The sequence below is a fragment of the Acanthisitta chloris genome, unplaced genomic scaffold (assembly GCF_000695815.1).
Source record: "Acanthisitta chloris isolate BGI_N310 unplaced genomic scaffold, ASM69581v1 scaffold44390, whole genome shotgun sequence".
NCBI lineage: Eukaryota > Metazoa > Chordata > Aves > Passeriformes > Acanthisittidae > Acanthisitta > Acanthisitta chloris.
In genome coordinates this window covers 3652-27028 of record NW_008653050.1, presented here as the reverse complement: position 1 = coordinate 27028, position 23377 = coordinate 3652, and the positions used below count along the sequence as shown (strand labels likewise).

The window sequence follows — 23377 nt, the reverse complement described above, 5'->3', positions numbered from 1 at the left end:
AGAGGGGAGGAGGGAGTGTGAGCAGCTGTGTGGTTCTTGGCTGCTGGCTGAGGTTAAACCATGACACTGTTCAATCTTATGACTGCTTCTTGTGCCATATGCTTCCAGACAGTGAAGTCACAGACTACCAGGGGTAGTACAAATCAATTCTAACCTATCCACAGAGATCCTGGCACAGCTAGTCCACTATAATTAATGTGGCCATTTGTCAAACTCCTGAAGCAAATAAAGGCTGTAGCCTTAAACAGTCTAAGTTGTTGCTGAAAGCCATAAGACCAGTAAGAATGTGCTCAGTCTTAAATCTTCTCTAAACTAATTTCTCATTCATTATTCTCTACTGTATTCATGGGACAGCCCAACCCAATTCTCACACTGAAACAGCTGGAAACACTGGCAGACATCTTTTCAGAACAGTTACAGCCTTAGACTAAGACAGCAGACAGCTCAAAGGAGATCAGGCCTCTTGCTTGTGACCTATGATCCTGAGTAGTGGCTGAAAATATTTTGTGCTAGCTGCTGCCACTCTGCACAAAGTGCTGCCCTGTAGAAAATAAATGGTATAAGATTAGATTAATTCTTGTGCTAAACTGATTGGAAGTTGTTTTAAGTACTGCAGGAAAACTGAGTAGTAGCTTAAGCAAACCCTTTTTCTAAATAGCAGATCTGTTGTGCATATTTGCCTCTGTTCTGAAAGAGGCTTTTGGCACTTTGCTTCAGTTAACCGGTTACTTACCTTGGCAATTATGTCTTTAAACTGGCCTTCTTTCCAGGCATCAGTGGGATGATTCATCATCGTAATTATTGCATTGTCATACTCCTCGTACTTGTCATAGAGGAATACAAGTTCTGCCCAGAGATGAGCCTGTTCTGCAGCTCTGAGCACCTAATAAAACAAACAAATAAACAAATCCATCAGTTGGATTCACTGACAGCTTCCCACCTTCATTTGCAGCATAGCTACCTTACTGCATACCTTTGGAATATTAACTCTAGACCAGAAGAGCTCTAGATGCTCCCTCATTTTCTGAGGTTTGAATTTGGAATATAATATGGCGAGTTCAGTAAACATTCCCATGTGGGCACGCTCTAGGCCCAAAGCAGCTTCCAAAAGGGCAATCAGTTCTTCAAAGTAGCCACGATCCTGAATGTTAGGAAAAAGAAGATCAATTGCAAACTCATGATCAGCTGGCACTTAAAACTTGCTAAAATACATACTTACTTAATTTCAACATGCTTTGCTTTTCTCTCCAAGTGTTAATGTCTTGTCAAGACATGCTAATCTTAGATTTGCAAGAAATTATTCCAGTGAGGCAACAGAATTGTAAAAGGAGGAATAGTGAAAACTGCTCCACTTACTACAGAATTTAAAAAAAATGCAGGCAACCACTAGAGATGGAGATAGAGGAAAAGTGAACGTAAAGGTCACCTCCACAAGGTATTGGGTTTTATCTGCAATTTTTACTACTAAATACAAGTATGCTGTCTAAAGTCTTCTGGGACATTAACTGTGACTAACCTGGTAGTAACTGATCAGCTCTTCAAGTTCATCAGCATGGATGACTATGTGTAAGCCACAGATCTGTGCCAGGCGGAATTCTTTTCCATCCACACAGGCGAAGCACACCTGTAATGACAGTCAGCAAATAGTTAACAGGAGAATATCACAATGCTCAATCTCCTTATGTTAAAGGGAGTGTTAATTTGCAAAGCTTTACCAAATCTGAGGTTTACTAACAGTTCCAAATAGATATTTCCATAATGCTTATTCTAGAATTAAAAACTGTCATTTGTTTTACATTAAATTTGACAATTAAGCTTAAATATCTGAAGCAACACAATAGGTTCTAAAGCCACACATATACTCTGCAGCCAAAACAGTTCACAGGCTGCTATCAGAGCTAAAGCAACATGCTCAGAAGCAACAGCAGAGCACATTCTGCAGACTTCTAAAAAACCCACAAGGTTAAGTTACCTCCTTCCAAGTCCTTGTACTATTGGCTTTGCGGCCACTGTCCACTGCTGCTTGATACTCCCCAAGGTGCACCAAGGTAGATGCCAGGCGAGCAAAGTTGGATACGTTGTTATAGAGCAGTTTTGCTGCTTCGTACATCCCCTCTTCGTAACAGCGATCTCCAACCTGGATTAGGAGTCCAAAGTAAACAAGGGTAACAGTAAGAATCAGGTGTCAGCAAAGCAGCAAGTCATATGTGGGAACTGTGGATCAAGACCTACCTGTTTTATGTGGGCATTATTAGGGCCACTAATAAACTCCTCCAATTCTGACAGACGATTAGTTTTTGCCAAAGCAAAAATAAGTTCTGTCTCTACATAAGACTCTCTAGCCTTCTTCCTGGCCATCTGTAAGAACTTGACTAGGTCCTCCCAGTTATCTTGAAGAAAGAAGAGATAATTAAGATCCCGTGTTCGAGTCATTCTGTATTGCTCTCCTCCACCACCATAGTAAGCTATTTGCACTTGGCTTACAGAATTCCCTGCTAAACACTAAGCCACCTTCACATAAGGGTGAACTTCTGGCAACTACTCCACAATCCAATTGGCAAGCAATTCTGTCACATACAGCTAAATAAATACATTATACTTGGCTATATTTTAGGTAACAGTCCAAATTTTCTCCACTTGAAGGTCTATCTTTGGTATAGCAACACAGACAAGCTTGGTGACAGGAATCTCACCAAACATTGACTCATCCATTCTACATACTGACTGTTCCAAACTCCCAACAAATTCTTGGGTCTCAAGAATCCCTGATGCTTGATGTAAATGCAATAACCTAGCTTATATCCAAACAATCTTAAGTTTGAGAATGCTTTGCCTTACCATTTCTATTAGCTGCTTGAACAACTTCCATGTAGGCAGATGGATCATCTGCCTTTATATAGGAGTCAATGGCTTCTTTCACCAAGTCCTTCTGGAGCTGTGCTCTGGCTAGCTGGCTCCACACTGCTGGTTCATTACATCTCTCTGCAAATTCATAAGCACGGTCTAAGTTGCCAATGTGCTCAATCAGCACCTGTTTGAAATTGAAGTTGCAAGTTAAAAATTAACTCTTTATAACACTGTCCTTTCTAACAGAACTCTTCCTTCAAGTGTATACACCACTCTGTATAAGCAATACAAAGCTGACTGCTTTTAGAACAGCTATTTCTGCCCAATGAAGTATTCTATACCATCATGCAGGAACCATACCTCACCTGAATTGCTGAAGTATTAACATCAAATTTTCTGAATATAGCAAAGGCTTCTTCATATAGCTCATTACTGATGGCAATGTTTGCAATATCTGGGGCATCATAGTTATCCAGCCGATTGATGTATTCCATCACACGAGTGCGGTCAGCCTTAATGGCAGTCAGGATCAGCAGATTCTGGAGATTCCTTTGGTTAACAGAAGACATAGGCTATAAGCAGTGCATAGCAACAGCTGTTTAAGTGACATGGATTGTCCACGTAAAAAATACATCAGCTTGCTGTCACTACCAATGACCTTTCATCTCCAAACTGAGAAGCACCGATATTTGCCTTCAAAAAGAAACTGCTTATCAGTATCAGTGTTCTCTTCTCTAACACATCACTGCAAACTGCATAGTGTGACCTAGCTCTGTTCTTAAAGCACAGAGCACTTTAAATTCTGGATTTTACACTTGATTGTACACACTGGAGAGTGCTTAGGTCCTGCAACCAAGAGGCTCGTAACAACTTGGGTCACTTCACAACCTAAACAAAGGCATTGAATAGGCTAAACTTGAGGACAAAGCTCTCCTCTTACCTGTGTTCACTGAATACGGAATTATCCAAGACTATTTTTTCCAATAACTCAATCAATTCATTAGGCAGATCAGCAGTCATGAAAGCTTTTACTGTTACAGAAACCTCCTCTGGATCCTGTGTCTCTGATAAAGCTGTTTGGACAACCTAGATTGAAAAGGCAGGAAAGTATTAAGTATTTTCCCCAAATTAAATATTGGCCAACCTATTCCAATGAACTATAAATTAAAGTTTCATAACTTTGAGAGTATTTTGACACAGACAGCAAGAAACAGCTAATAGCTGTATCTCATATAGATGTCAAGTCACATCTTGTATCTATATAGGGAACAAATTACTAGAGATAGGTCACTGCATAGGACAGAACAAATATCTTACTAGTAACTAAATTTTCTGACCACAAAGGTCAGAATTAATACTTGCCACCCAAACTCTCAAACTTCTGTATGGTTGAGACAGGGCCTTGAGGGACGAGTGCTACTTTAATGGTCCATGATATTTCTGAGACATCCTGAGGTCTCCATATACTGAAAGTTTAGCCTTTTTGCTGTACCTGGTCAATAAGCTGCCGCCTGAACGGGTTATTTTCTTCCAGAACATTTGCCCAGAGCTCAGGGTCCTTCCTGCGCACTAAGTAGCGAGCCTCGCTTTTGAACAGTGAGTTCTCATTGCACACCTGAAGAAGGTACAAATATTGGCATTAATGTTAAAGGTCAGTACCACAAGACAGGTTTAGCTAGCTATGAACCAGACAGTCTAGAAGACTGACTAGAACTAATTGCTGACCAATGCTAAATGCCGCAGACAAGTTCTTACCCAACCTCTGATCTGGAAGGCTCATGGAGAACGTCTCCAGCAGAATTTCTATAGCTTCTCTTGGGTTTGCCCGAGACACAAATACTGTGACAGTGGCTTCACAGTAACTATTTGCTTCTGTTTGAAGTGAAGACCTGCAGAAGCCTGAAGAACTTAAGTTTTAAATCTAGAAAGGGGAGTCCCTTGCCTGGGCAGTGTTAAGTAGTGAACTGAAGAACGGTGCCAGTGTTTAAAGCTAGAAATAGGTTACATACTTGGTGTCATTAGCTTTACCTTCAAAGTGTTCAGAGTAGCAAGTGGCTTGGATTTCCCTGCTAAAGTGTTAAGGGTACAGAATAAATGTGAAATCTCCTATAGCAGTGCACCACAGAAGAGTTACAAAGCCATGATCATTTTTAGTGCACTACCTTCAATTTCCAGCTAGAATAATAGAAACCCGAAGGCCTATTTCATCTTGTACCAACAGGTAATTCTTTGTTAGTAGCCAAATTAGCTCATGGAATCTCAATTACTTTGCTGTAAGCAAATTAGTAGTAGCAGAATTTTGCTTTACACTGTACATCTATTAGTTGAAGGAGTTGAGTTGCCTTCTAGGGGACAACAATGTCTCAAGAGTAATTACTACAGGAGGAAGATCTTTTCTCCATAACCAGAAACACCATCTCAGAACATCAATTTAAGGAACACACTGGTACAGACAGGTTTTTATGGTTACTCAGAGTGTTAAAGCTTACCCTATTAGTTTCTCAGCTAAAAAAACCAGCTCAGAGCCACCTTCACATCCTGAAATAAAGAAGTGAAATGTAGCCAGCCCTTTTTTAGTAGCTACGGAGGAGGTATTACTCCAAAAAATAACTGCTTTGGCTGGAAACTCATCGCCTTTCAGCAGCAAGCCTAGATTATACTACCATTCTAATGCTCACAGCTGACATTCTCTGCATATACTAGTGTGGAAGTGCAAGTAGGAGGAGAATTTTGTTTTTCTCAGCAGCCACAAGCACTACAATCTGGCATTAAGCTCTTGTGTTCATGTTGAGAACCTGGGAATTTCACTTGCCCTTGAACTTCGGGGGGGGGGGTGTTCTAGGAACAACAAGCTTAAGATAGAAGAGGAATGTTACTGGAACAAGTCCTTGCAGTTTGACTGTCAATATTCATTTTCCTCATTTCTGGTTAAGTATTGGAGCAACTCTAAGGGTCAATCACAGTAAAGAATAACTGAAAGCCCTGTTCTAGTTTCAAGGAAGCTTTTTCTCCTCCTGCAGAGTTCAGCTAGATGACAGTCTCTCCCTTCTGCTGATCAAGTGCTCAAGGCTCAAAAAAATCAAATTATTAAAGGTTTAATGGTAGGCATATTCATTATTTGAGCCAAATAGTTTAATTTTGAGAAGAATCAGCAGATGGAAGACATAGATGGTACTTCAAAGTTGCAGAGTTAGACAATTTTAGTTCAGACATGTAGCATAAATTCTTTTAATCAACATAAAAATTGCTGTCTCCATACAGAAGAATCCTGCCTGACTCAACCCCTAAGTGAGGCTGCAAGACAGGATTCTGCAAGTGTTAGACTACTAGCCAGCTAGGCTTCCACTTCAGGCAGCAAGTAGTTCTTTAACATGTTTATAAAATGCAGTTTTGCTAACCTTTATGAGTTCCAGATCACATTGCCCCCTCTCATAAGCAACGCAGGCCAGGTGAGGGTCCCTCTTTTCACAGTATTTGCCAACTACACGGCTGTCATAATAAGGATTCTCACGAAGGAACCGTTCTGGATTATTATTACTGTCAATGTAGATTTTGGCCAAGGCATTATGAGTCGCAGGTTCTTCACAGCCTTCATGAATCCTTGATTCAAGCCATGGCAACAGCAACTTAAGCCTTTGAAGAAGCAAACATTTTAGGTTTTAAGTCAGACCAAGGTATGCTTGACAGCCTCCCTTCAAAACCTGGCCTTCCTTTCAACCAATTTTGCTGGTCAGACTTGAAAGCAAATACAGACCGGCCAGTTACTTTTAATGAGTCTTAAATGAGTGGAGGCCAGATCTGCAGTTTAACATCAGGGGAGGTTGCAGATGCCTCTAGTTTTACAGTCTTTCCTTTCAACTGCTGTTCTATTAGCTGGCTATTCACTGCTCATTTTACAGGTAACTAGAAACTAATTACATAAGCTGCTGTGTGCCTACAAGACTGTCAAGACAGTTTGATCTAGATTTACTCTGAAGGCACATCCCATGGATGGCTGTACAGGCATGTTCAAAAGCCATGTTATTCATCATGCAGTGCTATAAGCATTCCTATACGACCAAAATAATCAAGAGACGGACTAGCAAATCTAACTATAAAGGAAATCTTCCTATAAAGAAAAATCTGACACTTAGTATTGTATCCTTTAACAAAACTGCATCCAATTCAATTTGGGTGCATACAAGGGTCAGGAAAGCCCAACACTGGTGTCTACAGATGCATTTTCATTACCGATTTCTTTTTTCCACTTCAGCCACCAGCTCATCTGTTGAGAACTCCCCTCTAACCACCATGATCAAGTTCTTGATGACATCTTCAGAACAGTCTACATCAAGAAGCCCTCCAACCACTGCTGGTATACGGCTAGGATTCACCTAGAATAAACCACCATCATTAAAATTAGTTATTAGCATTACCAATAACCCACCTCCAACTTTCCACATAGGGAAGAAGTTCTAGTTAAGTCTAAGTTGTTTCTAAGGAAGGAAAGAGCCAGAGCTTAAAACAGGATTCCTCCTTACCTTCTGTACATAAATCTCTATATACTTCTGCAGGTTATTGCGATATAAATAGAGCACCAGGTCATGGACAAAGTCAAATCGATCACAGACAATGATCAGAGGAAGTTGGTCTGTGAGCTTAGCCTCCTGTATTCTGTGCAAAAAGGGGAAAAAAAAAAAAAATCATTCAGTAAGCAACCAGCACTTGTTCAAGTGCTTTCAAAGCAGGGAAATCTGAGCAAGTTCCCTTAGCACTAGAAGTCACAATGCATTGCAGTTTAAGACTGCCAGGCAGACAACTGACTTCAAAGCAAGCTACCCTCTATGAATACCATATGGCCAGTCTATCGGTCACGTTTTAAGTTCAAGCTCTTCATGAAGTGCCACACTGGCCTACATCTCTAGCTTCAAAATAAGTATCAAATCACATATCAATTAAGACAATTGCTGGGCCAAGAACTTTACAATGCAAAATGAAGAGGTGTTAGAATCCCACTTACAAAGCATGCTAAGTGTTGTAGTACAGGATGACTCCAGTTTTAAAATGTTTTGCCTAGCCAATACCCTTGACAAATGCTGAATACTTCAGCATAATCTTTCCTTCTGCCAGCCTGGATTCACCTATTGCTAGGTGACAGTATATTCATGAGTTTGGTAAAAGTTGTATCATACAGGCTAGTTTTAAAGGATTGTGAATTTGGGCTTGTTTTCCCAGGGACAGCCTAGAAGGATCTATTTTATGCCTGGAATAGGATCAGATTCCTATTTCAGCTACTCAAAAGGCTACTCAGAGCCACACCAGCTAAACCTTTTGGTATTTCCCTCCATCAGAAAGCTGTAGGTGCTGCTGCTAAGCAAAATATACAGAAGACTCTTCAATTCACTAGGCAGAATATTTACCTTCAGAAAGTTCTTCACTCGCTCTGGGTTATAGCAGTTACTTTCACGGCAGATTCTTTCCACTTCCTTTATCTGACCAGTCTTGCAAGCTGCCTGGATGTACTTGAAGTGAACATCTGGATCCTGGCTGAAGTTTACAATGGAACCCAAGAAATAGAACAATCCTAGAAAGAGTCACATGTTTTTGACATTGTTAGAAGAGTAAATGAAGCAAGTGCAGACTGTACAGGCTTCAGCTTGTGACTTCAACCCTGCTGAGAGGAGCTTTCATTCAACTGAATGGAAATATCGGAAGGATTCTTTTCCCCTCTTTCAGTTTCATCTTTCTTTCTGATCTTTACTCAAGAGGGTTAAGAAACTATCTAGAATAAAGCTACCCCTAGAACTCACTATTATGAGCTCACTATGATAAATGCATCCTAAGGTCCCACCGATGTGACAAGTATCTCTTTCATAAAAACTAGAATCCTTACTATTTGCTTCAATCAAGCAGTTCTTTCAAGTAAGCTGCTTCCCTCTAATACTGTACCTTCATAGCTTTTGAATGATTCAAAAAGCTCCACAAGAGACTGGGTACCAAGCTGCTCATGGTATTTAGAAGCAACTTGCACACAGAGCTGCAGGTTTTGCCTGATGTTGGCTGACAGCATGGCACGCAAACACTCCACAGAGTCTTCAACTGAGAGTGAGCCAAAGAAGTTCACAAGCCACTGTAGAGACAGAAATTTTACTGAGTCACTGATACAGGATTTGACTGACTTCTGAGATGTGCCAACTACACAGTTTCTACTCCAGCTATTATAGAGAAGTCTTCCACGCACCAAGACCAAAGACTTTAAAAGAAACACACTCACCATCTTTACAACTATAAAAGTGCGGTTTGAAAATAATATTTGGAATGCACAGCTGGTAAACTGAGGATAGGTTTAAGCTATGGACAGTATAGATTACAGTTTAATCATTAACTGGCCAAATGTTCTTGAATCACAGCTATCACCCGTGCTGCTTCAGTACCGCCAAGCCATTTTACAGCCAGCTGCATAAGTGTCAAAGACTGTTCATTTCACTTTAGTTTACACTTTGTTACTCTGTACAAGAGACTTACCTCAGGATTCAAGAGGTGAGTATGAACAACTGCACGTTTAATATCATAGAGATCCGTGTAGTGTTCCAAAGCTCTCTGGAGCAAACCTGCCTTTTCACACAGCTGGGCAACATGAGCACGATCATAGTGTGTAAACATTTGGTTTCCAAGAATGGCATCTGCGACCTAGGAGGTGACATTTCATATTCAGACTGTTGAAGAATCACAGCACCTCAGCCTACAAATTTCTGAAAAGTCACAGCAGTGACTTAGTAGCCTTTCACGTTACTAAACTACTTAGAGATATCATTATCAGACATCATACTCTTGTGCAAGTCTACTACTGTCTTTCCCCTTTTTGGAGGAACTTGGTTATGAGGTCTTACCTGTGGGGCATGAATCAAATTCATTTCCAGGAGACGAGTCTGAAGGTGGCCTTCTGCAGGGCGGTTATTTTTCAGGGCATCCAACAAAAAAGACGTGCATTGCTGAAGAAGACTGTGCTCCATGAACACATCCACAATCTGTTGAGATTGATCAAGTTAGATAAGGGGGTCTGTAAACACACATGCATATTTTTCTGTGTATACTAACAGCCTGGCCAGAAAGGCAGCTGATTATAACACCTAGCATGCTGCATATCCTTCATTTCCATAGGATTATTACTATCATGGTAATAGAAGCTTCTCACTTTTTCTCTAGAATGGAAAAAGTACATTATTCTGAGCTGTTATGTCAGATTTTGCCACTCACTCTATTTAGTTCTAGCACAGCATGCAAATCCCATCTCTTCCCTCTTGTAGGGATAGTTGCTACAAGAAAAACCAAGACTTACTCCAGTACCTTCAGTTATTTAATAATGCAAATTGTTGCCTTATTTCTATGTTCATTCAACCAGAAGTGGCCGCTGGCAGCCAGCACCCAACTTAGGTTTATTTTTTCACCTTCCTGTACATTGTCTGCATGAGAAGAGTTAATGTGTGCTCCATTAAAGCCAGCAGTAAGACAGTAACTATTGCTCAGACTAAGACTATGCCAGATTCACTATCAATAAACCAGAAAGCTTCCACAAGAAGTTGAGAACACACTTGCCTCTAAAGACTTATTGGTAACCAAACCTGACTAGATTAGTTTAGTCACTTCTCTAACCAAGACGACTATAGAGCTGAACTGGCCTTACCAGTCCCCAGAATGGTACTATGCTACTACCTCTGTCTAAAAAGAGACCAGTATTCTTGTTGTAGGCATCACCTGGTTAATGTTAGCCAGTGGCTCCTCATCCTGTACCAGCATCTGAGAGAACTGGAGGCCTTTCTCTGGACTGACTCTCATCACACTTCTCAGTAAAAAGATCCAGTCCGGGGTATAGCCAACCTAGAAATTTCAGAAACAGTCACGCATGTCTAGGAAGTTTTACACATCTTTTAAGCCTTCAGATTCTTTAGCATAGGAACTATGAACTGCTGTGAGCTTGCCCTGCCCATCCCCCATCTTCCAGGAATTCTCAGACAAAAGCACTGCTTGTCTGTTGACACAGAAATTCAGTATTCACCTACTTAGTAACTGAACTTGTGCCAGGGCATTTCTCTGGCTAGGTAAGCAAACTGCTTGAAACAAGTCTTTCAACAGTTTCAAGGCACTATTCATCAAGTACAGTCCTAAATTAACAAGTAGACATTAAGCAATTTTCTTTTTATGGATTACAAAACTAAATTTTAGGAATTTAAGAAGAATCTTATCTTTATTCTCAAGAATAAGCTTGAGCCAGTCCTTTGTTTTGATAGTTCATAAAATTCTAGATGCTTTTCGCAGACTGCTCAGACTGTAGTCATACACTGACTTGCACTATGACAATGAAGAAAACAGTGTTACTCAATCTTACCTACTTACCAGTTTTAAGTGACAGGAATCAAACTTTTGTCATGGAAGATAGCTTGAGAACACATTAAACATAAGATAGAGCCTGCAGCTTGTGATAAACATTACCTTTTTAGCATACAGCACTATTTTCTGGAATTGACCAGTTTCAGCAAAGCACTGAATCACTTTGTTTGGCACATTAGCACGAAGGTAGACACTGAGCGCAAGGGTTGGGTCGGCTGTCTTCACCAAGTCTCCCAGCTCCTCTGAGCACTCCAGCTGAAGCCAGAAGCGGTATTTTGTCAAGCAGAAGAATTCAGAGATTTAGTATCAACAGAAGTATTGTTCACATTCAGCTGTTGCAAGGCAACAGAATTAGACTAGTGCAATGATCGAGCCTACCTTGTCTTCCTTCAGCCACTTCTCCAGAAGCTGTTTGCGGCCCTGCTGCAGGACAGGGCGACAGAGTTCCAGAGACTCAAACTTGTTCAGTTGTCCCTGGTCAAGCAATATTCCAAAGTACTGGAGCAGGGGAGAGGCCTGCCCAGCCTGTGCTGGTACACTCTGAAACTTCCTAATTGTATCACTGGTACGTAGAATTCCCTGAGGAGGCACAAGATAGAGAGAAGTAACGTTTAATTAGTGAAGACTGAGTAGTATTAATGAAAAAAAAAAAAGGTGTTAAGCTATACACTGAAGCATCTATTCTTAAGTCTTCAGAATGGATATCATCCAACCAATGACAGTCTAACAAGAAGTCAGTGGCCGCAGCAAGTCCAGTCTATGGTTGGAAAAGTGTAGCAGATGCTTCTTATGGGATACAAGAGAATATATTAGTCAGAATCATTACCAGACTACAGGGAACTAAGGCTGGCATTGCTGCACTTCACATTTTGAATGTCAAGTACTGAAATGCAAGTGAGCTAAGCAAGTCCACCGAGTGAAGGCAAACCCCCACGACTTCTAAGCTTTACCTTTGGAGTTATTTACCTTTGGTGCAGATGCAGCTACTTTAGCAGCATCTGCATAGTTTCCTTGAGCAAACAGTGTGTTAAACTTTCTGGCAAACAATTCCTCTGCCCCAGCTAGGTTACTACGTATAGCCATTCGCAGTCCCAAGTCAGGATTCTGGAGAACATTCGTAGCATAGTTCACTATGTTGTCTTCCTCAACACATACAGAAAGCACCTGGAAAGGACAAAACACATATTGAGAAGTAATGTCCTTTCCACAACTATTCCGAAACAGAGCAACAGAGCTATGTAGCCCATCCGTGAAGTAGCATATTATTAAAAAAACAAGTTCCACCCCAAGTAGTTCTGTACTAGTAGAGATTAAAAACTCACTACTCAAATAGTCACTTGCTCCCTTCCATGACATTTATTGCATGAAGTCCCTCATTAGGTTTGTTATGCTCCATCTGGACTTTAGAAGGCTCAGAAGAAGAATGTTAGATTTGTTACCTGTCCTTTTTTGTTCACACCAATTATGCCTGAGGTAGGTTCATAAGGAGCTGTGACAAAGATAGTATCAGCACTAATACGGTTCATGTAGATGCACACTCCAGACTCCAAGTCATACATGTGAATATATCCATACTTGGTGATCAGATAGATAACACCATGCTTAATTCCAATCTGCCAAAATATGAGGTTTTTATTAGTCAAAACTAAGACTAACAGTAAAAACAGCTGTCTTTAGCCTAGTCACAAGTCAGTAGTACAGTGACATGCCGTTGGACTGACACTAAGAACAAATATAGCCTCCTTACAAAAGCAATGAATAGCTTCGCTGGCCATTTGCAGACATAGCCCCAGTGAACAGAGAGGCTGAAGGGAAATTAAAATTCATCTGCAGCAAAGAACATACTCCTCATCCTAATGAGTCAGGCTGAGGGAGAAACCTTGGGCATAACTAACATTCTACTCTAGATATGTCAGTACAAGTTTCTATTCAGAAATACTAATGAGATAAGCCCACTCTCTTCCAACAAAGCCTACCCAAAGAACTGGCAGAACCTAAACCAAGCTGAGTACTCCAGTTTACCTGTCAAGTCACTAAAACTGGGGAGGCTTTCAAGCCAAAATGGTCATCAGACAAGGAAGTACTTCCACTTCAGAACAAGTCTTTGGACGTTTTGTTAATTAAGCCTCAAGTGGAGCCACATCAATCCTGTCATGCACACAGTTGCTTTGTTTACCTTAGTTTAAGGCATCTCTTCGTCCATTTATGAAGCTGGTCTATTAGAGTGGGCAGCAGTTGCATACTCTGACACAGTCTGCTTTTATTACACAATTTCTACTCCTGCAGACATGCTAAGTGAAGCTTGTTCTGTCAAAGCAACCAGCTATGCTTTTGCTAAAGAACCTCCCATTAATGTCCCAAATCACCTTTTCTATGCTGCTACTACAGAAGGTATGCTAATATGCTTATCTAGAACTCTGAACATACCTAGGAAGCTCAACAGCCAAAGTGATGTTAGACACATTCTACCTGAAGAGACTGCTGAGGGGTTTTTTTAGGGTCTGTTTTGTTGGATTTGGGTTTTCTTTTGGTTTTGGGAGTTTTTTTGGTAGGAGTTTTGATAGGGCTTTTTGTTTGTTTAATTATCTTTTTTAATACAAACTTAAATTGACATCTAGACAAATAGAGGAACAGCCCATGTATTTGAGTTACTTTTCAGGCTACCTCCCACAAACCTATTAACACCCCTCCCAGAACTAGAAAGAATGACAGCAAAGCTCTAGTTGAAAGATTCTCTACAACAGAGATAGCAGCTACTTGCCAGGCTATAAAGCTGATTTCTTTGGGGTCAAACATTTACCTGCATTGCCACAGGAAAGTCCGGTTGTGCCTCAGGTGGGAAAAACACATCAACAGCTTTCTTAACAAATGTCTGATTTCCAGCAGCTGGCTGACCTACTTCAATTATGTGTAGCTAGGAAGAAAAGAGCTGACGTCACAAGACGGTCTGCAAGTACAGCCACATGAAAGAAGTTCCTCTCCTCAGGTGTGCTACTGAAGTCATCTGCCACATTAGACCAACACAGTATGGGGAGCTGTGCTCCACATATTCAGAGTACTAAGTTTTCTGGAACTTGATAAATTAAAAACTGGGAAAATATTTAAAACAAAACATAAAACAACCACACCTTCTATGACTGCTATGACTCCATTCCTATTCAAGACAACCTGCTAAAATGTTTTGAGTCAGGCTTGTCAATTCATCTATTTTGTAGGACAAGACTAGAAAGCTCAATACATTTATTTTGGTGTTACCTCAGGTCTTCAGAGACTGCTCGAGAGTTGTAGCATATATTCAATTGCTACTGAATTCCACAGTCAGTTTGATGCAAATAACCTACCTACAGCACTACAGCTTATCTAGTCTCTTTCTGTACTGAATTCAAGACATAAGAGACTGCTTAAATAACTTTACTTCATGCACACAAAAAACCCACAGGGACATTAACTGATGTTTTAACATCCTGAGCTCAGTTCACCTACATTTGTCTTTAGGTTTAAGTTTCACCCAAGCAAGTCCACTTTTTGCAGTTTCTATACATTGAAAGAAAGCATTTTGATGCTGACCAAATATGCTGCACACATGGTTCCCAAGCTGTTGTTTCAGAGAGCATGCACTGAACCATGCGATCACTGAAATTCTACTAGCAGTTTTACTACAGCACAACAGGAACACAGGTGCAGACTTTACCTTGCCTCCAGAAGGACTCCTCACAGCAAAACAGAAGAGGGTAGAAGGTTTGGCATTTCCCTCTATTTTGAATTCTGCAAAAGCTGCTGCATGGCCTTCTATAGGCTGGGAGACTTTTCTATCAACAGAGTACAGCTGCATTGCACCAACCACACGATTTTGCTAGGAAAAAAAAAAGAAAGGTCAGCTTTTAGAGACAAGATTTCAAATGTTTGTAGCAAGACCTTTGGGACAGTAAACTACAACGCAGCAAATGCCTCTCATCCCCTCCTCCAACACTTCGAGCACATTAAAAGTCAGGGTATTCATACACAAAAGGTACTTCTGAGGTTTTTATCTATAGAAAACAAAGAAACTGAAAGTGCTATTAAGTGGGGCCACAGCTCTCCCAATTGCCTTCCTAACATGCTGTTTCTAGGGAACTTACCTGTGCTGAAATTCCTATCAGCAGCAGCCATTTTTGGTGTTCATCTGTTCTGTAATTGATGATTTGGCAGCCTGCAAGACTGACATGTCTGTCAAACATCTTTTGGGGCTGCGATTCTCCCTCCATGCTCCAGTGGTAGACTGCTGTCTCTGTCACCAAGGCAACTGTATTCACAGATATCCACTTCCAGAAGATCACTTCCTCTGCCATTGTGTGGGCTTTCATTTTACTTTTCATCTCAATGTTAAAGATCTGAAGTGTTTTCCCAGCTAGTATGACAAAATCCAAGAAACATCATAGACTGATTACCACAATGGCCATCCTGTAGTCTGCCTATTTACATGCACCCAGTTTAACCCACTATTCCAGTGGTGTTAGACAGGGTTAAGTGTCCTGTCACATGTGAGCCTCCTTTGATACACGACTCTTAACGAACAGGGGAAAAAAAAAAAAAAAGGAAATCTTCTTACAGGCACTTACACAGACATTCCAACAACTGACAAGCACAGACATTTTAATTAACTATAAGCTGTAGCTAAAAGACAGTCTAAAACTACAGAGCTTGTGTAAACTCTTGTTTAGGTGGCAGTACTGCTATGCTAAGTTACTGCTATCTAGCAGATGTCACTTAGTATAATTAATAAAAAGAATGGCTCCAGTTTGTGTCAATGTATTAACTGCTGCAGATGACCTGGACTGAGCCCAATAGCACGAGACTTAAAACAGGTCTTGGGATAGCCAAAGACCCCAGCTCCCATTTCATTCTGCTGTTGGATGAACTGCATGCTGAACTAGATGGATGGGCCCTGTACAACAGTAATACAAAAAGTGCATACTGAAGAGGACAGTCAAAAGTTCAGAACAACTGTAGAAAGGTTTGGAGTTCTAGTTCAAGTTAAGATTACTGCTTCATGACTTAGGAAACTATGTTGCAGGTTTAAGCTTGACTTTAGTATTCCTTTCAACTACCAGAAGCCTTACCCTAGTAAGCATAGAAGTAAAACCAACATTAACTGAACTAACCTATAAAGAATAAGGGACTCCATTCCTTTCAGGAAGTAAAAGTGATATTTTATTTCACTGCAGATGAGATAACTCAACTCCAGGAATATTGTTTTCTGTTCACAAGGCACCCACTCAGACTGCTAGAGTACTGGCTTGTAATGCCATTATTTCTATCCACATTTCAGAAGTGTTTCCTGTTAGTAACACTTGTGACTGCCAAACTGGGAGATGTTTGTTGATAGATAAAAGGCTGCTGGTCACTAAGGAATCATTTTGAAGAAATACTAATGGCAAGCTAATATGCATCTTGAACTGCACAACAGCATTTTAGCAAAATTTATACAGTAAATCGATCATATCAGTTCAAAGCAGTGCCAGGGGACAAAACTGTGTTACAGTTGGTAATGGATATAGAACCTTCAATTAGGCAGTTTAGCTTTGGATGTTAGGGCCATAGAAGCCATAGCAATACAATTGCCTAAGTGTGGCAAATTCAAACTTCACAATCCTAAACTGTAATTAAACTACCAAAAACCCCCAAAACCTGTTATTTAGATTGAGAGAGAGCAGGACCTGCTATAAAATCATTGTGAGGGCAAGGGTGAGTTTGTGTCTTATGTCTACCAAACACAGCTACCAAACTGGTGAGTCTACTTAGACTATACAGGTGTAGTCAAGTAAGCAGATTCATTTTTTGAACACTAACACAAGAATTTACATTTCAGTTCACTGGAGCATGAAGTTTCTCCATTCCACAAAGAATGGAAGCACCCACGAGTGCTGCATTCTCCACTTACACCAACAGCTGAGTATTCTCAGTACAAAGCAAAGCAAGAGAATCACAACCACAAGAACAATGCATAAATCTTGATACACCAGGAGAATGCCACATGCAATCCAGAAATGAAATTGTGCTTACTGTATTTCAGTTTAAAACAAGAACCATTTCATTTCCTTTTCTGAGGGTGGGTTTGTACATTTATTGCTCAGTAATCCTGGGATTATGAGCAACTCCCAATCATGGCACACTGAGTCACAATATACAACAGTTTTGACTACTGAAGCCTCACTCACTCAGCAGGGGAAAACCTAGAGTGAGAGATGGACTTAAACCATGTCTTCATTGCAGGTTATCCTGGGTAACAACATACTGGTCAGGTAGCTCTATTCATCCTGTTTTCTACTCAAAGTTTGATCATTAGATTATAGAAGAGATAATTAAGTTTGCAACACTTGACAACACAACTTTGCATATCAGTGTGACATTAACTCAACCTTATGTCTTCAGAAGACAGGTTTATTCACTCTGAATGGACAGAATGATACTCCTTCAGAGCAAGTCTTATCTGGCAAGAATAAAGACAGATTCTTTGAAGCTGATGATAATCCATTTAGTTAGTATGTTATTTTAAAAACCAGATGATATCTTTTTCTTGTAAGAGGTAGACGAAGCTCTGCTAGTGTAGAGAAAGCACTTTCCTTGCCAACAGTTCGTTTAAAGGGGTCCAAGATTAAGGACAGTGAACTCTTACCAGATCTGAAATTTTTTTCACTGTTACCTCTACTCATACCCTGAGTAAGGCAGTCCTTTGCAAGACGTATAATCACCTTAGCTGATTCACAGATTCAGCTGAAGTCAAACATTCACACTTGAGTTTTAACCTCATGTCAGTATAAACCCAAGATCAAAGACAAGTTACGTGTTTTGTGTTACTTCTGAGGACAGTTATTTCTTGGACCCCTCTCCTAAGTAAATTCACCATGATTTTTCACAATATAAACCACTTAGGCAGAAATGAATAGCACACAGGACATGCTAGCAGAGGTCTCTCATAAAAATATTGCAACTTCATTTTGTCTATCAACTGTACTTCCATCACATACACACAAACACACAAAACATTAAGAGCACACTCTTCTTCACTCGGTACAGTCAATAGTCAAAGCAGCCAAATGGTTAGCAACAAGCCAATGGAGAACATTGTCATTATTTTAATGCCAGCTGAGGATTAAGATTCCCCCACCTGGCCATGAAGTGAACTGTCAAACAGCCACCTTAAAGTTCAGTACTTTTTATGAGATTAGACCATTCTGTACTACTGAACATGAAATGTCATGACAAAATTCACTCACCATCTGTTTAGATAAGATGCAGGAAGAAAAGTACATAGTCAGTAACGGTTATTGAGATGAAGTACCAGATGTTGGTCATTTGAGGAAAGAGCCAGAGATGTATTAAAAATTACTTCTTTGAGCTCAGAGTGCTACTTAAAGCAGTAACAAACACCATAGGTACTGGATAAGCAGAGGTCTAGCGGTCTAGCTGCAAGACCTCGTGACTCCCATACTTAACATGCTTGTACACTCAAACTTCCACAGTTACCAGGCATCCTTATAACATTTTTTGTTGGCATCTAGTAAACCCTCCAGAGCTACAGGAAAGGGCCAGGACAGAACAGAAAGCAAGAACAGCTTTACACCCCTATTCATCTATACAAGCGTTCATTATGTTTACAATACCTGTTTAAAGGGAAAGAACACCAGATGCTGACCTGGTCCTCAGTGAGGATAGGAAGCTGCAGTGCCAGGTCCAAGCATCTCACACCCACTTGGAGGCAAATCATCCAAAGATTACTGAAAGATCTACTGCCAAAAATACAGCATGCAAGTTCAGGCAAGAATTCTTACCCTCATAAACATTCTTCTTACAAAGTTTACATAAAGCTTCAGAGCACTTGTAAGCAGCAATACAGATCAACAGCAGTTTTCACACTGCAGTTGTAAAGGGTTACTCACCTTTCAGTGCTATTACTTTAGAGGCAGGATTCATGATGGCACTTTCTGCAGAGATTGGACGTCTGATGGTTGTTGTTGGATCACTCATGTCAATTATCACTACTTGTGCCTGCTCTCCCACTTTCTCCCTGATGCAGATGAACTTGTCAGATTCCATTGTCAGGGTACTGAATCCAATGTTTGCTGGGTTAATGCCCAAATTTTGGAGCTAGAAAGATGGAAGAGAATGCTTTATTATCCTTCCCATGTTGAAAGCCTAACTCAAGCCTCTATATCTAAAATCTCCTCCAGAATGAGATGCAAGACTGATAAGTGTATATTATGGAACAATGATTTATCTTCTGATTACCTTTGTTCCATAGGCAAAGAACTACACAACACTATTCTTAATGTAATTTGAAGTCATTCTATGCCACCGAATAAACTGCCCTAGAAGATGGCTATTTCTCATTTTCATCCTTTCGGGTTAACTTAGTTCACTCTCAATTTCATGTCAAACGGAGGAGGTAGCAGTGAATGGATGATGCTGTTTCAGTTGGTCAGCAGTAAATCAGATCTACCTATGCAGCACACCCCAGCTTGGTATGTCTGCAAGCTGCATTTTATGTAACAGTAACTGTGACAAGCCTAAGCACCTGCTTTATGCCCCAGAGCGATGCTTTTCAAGCACAGGAACTGTATCAGCTTCACTGAAGCCTCTCAAGGGATTAATCTATACAGATTTTCAGTGCACTGCAAGTAAAAAATTACTGCCCTCAAGGAGACAGGATAGAAACTACCACCATCATCACTGAGTCATTAGACTCCTTTGATACATAGCACCAGGACCTTCATACAACAGACTAAACCCTTTGGGCAAGAAGCCTCATGAAGGTGTCACAAACACTGCTTTAGTGTGTTTTGAGCGGGCTGATCACGTCTTGCTACAGCTTCTTTAAGCTACTCTCTACACCGTAAATTGGGTATGTAACAGAGATATCAACAAGTGTGGCGTGTCAAGATTGTGCCCAAGAATGCCTCGGGAACTGTTTGTTTTCTGTTGAGCTGACTAATGAAGAGCTATTCGGCTCAGTAACTGCTAATCTCAACAGACTCGAGTTTCAGTAATGCAATACAAGCCAAATGCACGCATGCGTTAAGTTTGCTCATTCCCGCAAGTGTCTCTCCGCTGAATGACTCTCAATTCTGCTAACTTTTACCTCACTTCAGAGGTAAAAATTTCAACACAAGCTAGTAAACCTCAGTAGGTGCCATTCATTCCTGAAGAGAATCAAAGTTTAAAAGTTTAGGCACGAATTGATCAGAACCAATGCCCTTAGAGTTCTGAAAACACATCTGTTGGGCATGTGGCTATTACAGGCTTCTGTGTCAGTAAGGAAAGATGTTTCCATATCAAGACAACTTGTGTACCTTTCATATGTAACACAGAATGTTTTAGTACCCAATAAACATCCAAGTAAGAGCTCCATCAAATTCTGTGAGCTTGAACAGCAGAGGAAAAAACGACGGGCTCTTAATTCCACTGTTCTTGCTCTAGACCAGACGAAGTCCACATATTGTGACAAATTACATGTTCACACATACACTTGAGCACATTAATGCTGAGCACAATCTGAGTCTGTCGGGGTCCCCTCCTGACTACATCCTCCTTTCAGGTAGTTGTACAGGGCAATAAGGTCACCTCTGAGTCTCCTCTTCTCTAGGCTAAACTACTCGAGCTCCTTCAGCCTCTCCTCATAGCACTTATGCTTGAGCTCCTTTACCAGCCTCAGTGCTCTTCTCTGGACTTGCACCAGCACATCAATACCCTTCCTGAACTGAAGGGCCTAATGTGGAAGACGGGAGTAATGCCCACCCTCTTGGTCCAGCAAAACTCGTTTATTGAAACATTGGTAACAGGTTATATAGAAACGATAATGAGACTCATACATATTGCAAAAGCAGAGCTCATCATTGGTTACCCGCTCAAGGCCGGTGCAGCCCCTTGTTTTTCTCCTTATCCCAGACGTTTGGGGATTCCCCGTTTCTATTTATAGCAACTAAACCAGACAGACCCCGTCTCTACCCCCTGTTGGTTCTTCACTTTTCGCCCAATACCGTGGCCTCCGCCCTTGTTTTTGTCTTAGGGGAAAATCACTGCTTTACCAGTTGTAGCTGACCATGGCCTCTCTCTGTCAGCCATGCTTGAACAAAACCCTCAACATGAGTCTATCTGCCAAAAGAGTACAGTCCATTCTAAAAGTGATCAAATGTCACAAGAATGGTCAAGAGAATGAATGGCAGCATGGTCAAGTTCCTAATTTGATTTAATTAGTCCGAATCCAGATGTATTTCCACAGTACTGAAGCTGAAACACACCCTCCCTCAAGGTCTCCTCTCAATTAGTGTGCTTCAGTTTGACCTACTTTTCAATGGCCACTCATTCTGCATGGTGAGAACCTTCAGGCATTTCCTGCTGGAAGTTCAGCTTTAAGCCCAAAATGATTAGCTCCAAAATCTGGTCCACATTAAAGAATAGCATTTTGGGTATCTTCACTAAGATAAGTAAGATTTTTTGCATCACACTCTGGTATTTAAATTTCCTGGTTTACCAATTATAAAATCTAGCAAATCTTTCAGAAACTGTAATTCTAATTCTAGAATCACTGCCATCCTTATTATTAGGGAAGTCAGACATCTTTTCTCAGCAAAATGTCAGTACTTCCTACAGGATGGTCATATGAACACTGCAAGCCTCAGTGAATGATTACAACACTTCACAGTTTAGCAGCCTGAAAACACTGAGGACTGTTCCTGCCATCAGGGGAGTAGTAAGTATCCTCATGAGATATGTGAGGCAGAGTAAGAGACATTTCTTATTCCTGCACGTAATGACATGATAAGAATCTCTCTTCCGCTAAATGGACATGAGCCAGGATCACTTCTATCCTGGATGGGACAAACCTGCCAAGACAATCTGGACTACATTGTTCTAAAGCACTTTCCCCCTTTCCTCAAGCACAAAATTAATAAAACTTTATTACAGGAGGTGGCAAGCATTTAAGCTATATATCTTAAAAGGCCTCAGGTGAAGGTGCTTCTCAGGCAAGCAGTACTCTCAAACTAAGGGTGCTTTCTTCTGAAAAGAAAGATTCAAAATTACTAAGTTATTCTAGAGACAATTACTATGATTTTCATGATTCCATTTACTATCATTTCCATGATTTCACCCACACTTCAACTTTCGGGTAATCCAGTTAAGCCCTACTGAGCACCCCCATGGGTATCTGTAAGAAAAGGGTAACATTCTGTTCCACAAGGACAGCCTGATGCCTCTCCTGCCCTTCCATGCCCCAGTGCCCATTACCTGCATGTACAACGGAGAACCAACTCCACTATCAGGCTGAATGAACCAGATAAAAGACTTTTGCTTCACAGATACCTAGTATCACTGCAGGCTGGATTAGATAGCAAACTTACTCGTCAGCATCTTACAGATAGTGAAAATTTACTGACACAGTAAAGATCAACCCGAGATGAAGATACAAAGATACTTAGCATGAGATACAATTATTAATCTGATATTTAGTCTTTTCCCATTCTTCACCAGGACTGTCCCATTTGCTAAGAAATGGGGTCCATATGTTTTTTACACAAGAGTTCTACTAAATATAGGGCTTTCTAATGCATTTCCCTCTCCATGGAGTGCAGTGACCCAGACTGAGCCAGCACAGATAAACTCAGATACTAATATTACAAATCTTCAAACTAAGTTCATTTCTCTAATGGGAAATACATAAGCATAACTTACTGTCTGCTTAATACTGACACTCCATCAGTTAAATGCTGGAGTCAGAAGAATTATGTGAATCTCTCCAGAGTTCACTGAATATCCCATTTCAGCTTTATGTCACACAGACCTAGTGGCCAGATGACCAGCTTGTTAGAGGTGATCAATTATTGCATTTTTGAGGCCATTAGAAAAGAGTAAGGCTTGGACAGAGGCTATACATATCCAATTAAAAACTGCTTGCAAAAAGCTCTGTAAGCACCTATCTTTTTAAACATAATACAAACCAAGAATGCAGTAATACTTTCCCATAACTCTTACTCATGTGACTATATAAAGCTATATGCATCCCAAAAAAAGGATCTGCATATAGTTGCTGGGCAGCCCGGCTCAACTGCTCACCCTCATCTCATCTCCTGCTCTAGTTCTTATCTTGACAGGGACACCAAGGATGTATATGAGACCCAAAACATGC

General features: G+C 40.6%; 1 protein-coding gene across 1 annotated transcript; it reads right to left on the bottom strand.

Annotated features, from left to right (window-relative positions):
- Nucleotides 1-722: 722 nt before the first annotated feature.
- LOC103806514 (clathrin heavy chain 2) lies at nucleotides 723-19362 on the bottom strand (the record flags this gene model as incomplete). The annotated part of the gene is made up of 25 exons (XM_009079220.1): nucleotides 19134-19362; nucleotides 15333-15601; nucleotides 14906-15067; nucleotides 14015-14128; nucleotides 12654-12827; nucleotides 12181-12378; nucleotides 11593-11793; nucleotides 11317-11469; nucleotides 10582-10704; nucleotides 9717-9854; nucleotides 9352-9516; nucleotides 8776-8956; nucleotides 8247-8410; nucleotides 7368-7493; nucleotides 7078-7220; nucleotides 6246-6480; nucleotides 4340-4462; nucleotides 3788-3933; nucleotides 3213-3396; nucleotides 2839-3031; nucleotides 2233-2390; nucleotides 1973-2137; nucleotides 1517-1624; nucleotides 974-1141; nucleotides 723-883 (listed from the first exon to the last, which is right to left on the bottom strand). Coding segments are annotated over exons 1-25 (4109 nt in total), but the record flags the coding sequence as incomplete, so codon positions are not given.
- Nucleotides 19363-23377: the final 4015 nt, after the last annotated feature.